Source organism: Ostrea edulis, chromosome 5 (assembly GCF_947568905.1).
Source record: "Ostrea edulis chromosome 5, xbOstEdul1.1, whole genome shotgun sequence".
NCBI classification, from domain to species: Eukaryota; Metazoa; Mollusca; class Bivalvia; order Ostreida; family Ostreidae; genus Ostrea; species Ostrea edulis.
In genome coordinates this window covers 93,220,237-93,221,505 of record NC_079168.1, presented here as the reverse complement: position 1 = coordinate 93,221,505, position 1,269 = coordinate 93,220,237, and the positions used below count along the sequence as shown (strand labels likewise).

At 42.6% G+C, this 1,269-nt stretch overlaps 1 protein-coding gene across 1 annotated transcript; it reads right to left on the bottom strand.

Annotated features, from left to right (window-relative positions):
• Positions 1–550: 550 nt before the first annotated feature.
• Positions 551–1,012, bottom strand: LOC125649338 (uncharacterized protein K02A2.6-like). The gene has a single exon (XM_048876789.2). The coding sequence runs from the start codon at positions 1,010–1,012 to the stop codon at positions 551–553; it is 462 nt and encodes a 153-aa protein (XP_048732746.2).
• Positions 1,013–1,269: the final 257 nt, after the last annotated feature.

Sequence of the window (1,269 nt, the reverse complement as noted above, 5' to 3'; positions counted from 1 at the left end):
GACGTTTAGGAGCGGAAACTAAACTTTTCTTGCTGATGATTTCTAGCGGTTTGTGGTCCGATTCCACTTTTACTTTCCGTCCAAGTGTATAATGCTCAAAGCGTTCCATGGCAAAGAGGACAGCGAGTAGTTCCTTTTCCATCTGTGCGTAGTTGACTTCGGTAGGCGTTAATGCACGGGATGCATATGCAACGGGTTGCTCATTTTGTATGAGACAGGCTCCTAGTCCGCGTTCAGATGCGTCACACTGTACCGTCGTCGGTAGGTTAGGATCAAAGAAACGAAGTATAGGGCTCGTAGAGAGTAGTTTTTTCAATTCGTCAAATGTTTTGCCATGTACAGCATTGTCCCACACAAATTCTGATTCTGCTTTTAGTAGGTCTCTGAGGGGTCCTGTTATCTCCGAGAGATTTGGCGCGAATTTCTGGACAAAATTTACCATTCCTAGTAAACGTTGTATGTCAGCTTTGCATTTAGGTCTTGGTATTTCAGTGATTGCCTTGATTTTTAAGGGGTCAACTTTGAGTCCATCGCTTGAGATAATGTGTCCTTAATATGACACGGATCGCAATTTTAGTTTCATTTTGTCTTTGTTGATTTTGATCCCTTTCTCCCTGCATCTCTCTAGCAAGGTAGATAATTTTTTGTCGTGATCACGTATGGCCTCGTCATCCGAGTTTCCACAACCGTATACGACTATATCGTCATGAATCGCTTTGATTCCATGTATACCAGATAGAGCTTCATCCATTCTCCGCTGGAATTCTTCGCTTGCTGGTTTAATACCGAATGGCATGCGGAGCCATCGATATCTACCCCAAGGGGTTCCGAATGTTGTGAGAAAACTGCTCTCATCATCGAGAGTAATATGCCAAAAGCCATCCTTGCAGTCTACTACAGAAAAAATTCTGGCTTGGCTTAGTTCTGGCAAAATATCATCTATAGTTGGTGTTGCATAATGATTTCTCTTTAGCGCTTTGATCAGAGGTTTGGGGTCTATACACAGACGCATTTTTTCCACTGGGCTTCCGTTCAGCCACCAATGACAATATCCAGTCAGTCGGTTCTGTTACTGGAGCCAAAACGCCTAAATCTGACAGTCTGTCGATTTAAGATTTTAACGGTACCTTCATTGCAATCGGGACTTTTCTTGTTGGTAGTTTTACTGGCGTAACTGATTTGTCAACATCGAAGTGTAATTTTCCATCCAGTTTACCCAGGCCATTAAATACGTCACTGTATTTTTCAATGATGTAGTTGCTTTGGGAG

Excerpts from the sequence above, each read along its gene's own strand:
- LOC125649338 (XM_048876789.2), bottom strand. The coding sequence starts at position 1,012 with ATGCGTCTGTGTATAGACCCCAAACCTCTGATCAAAGCGCTAAAGAGA.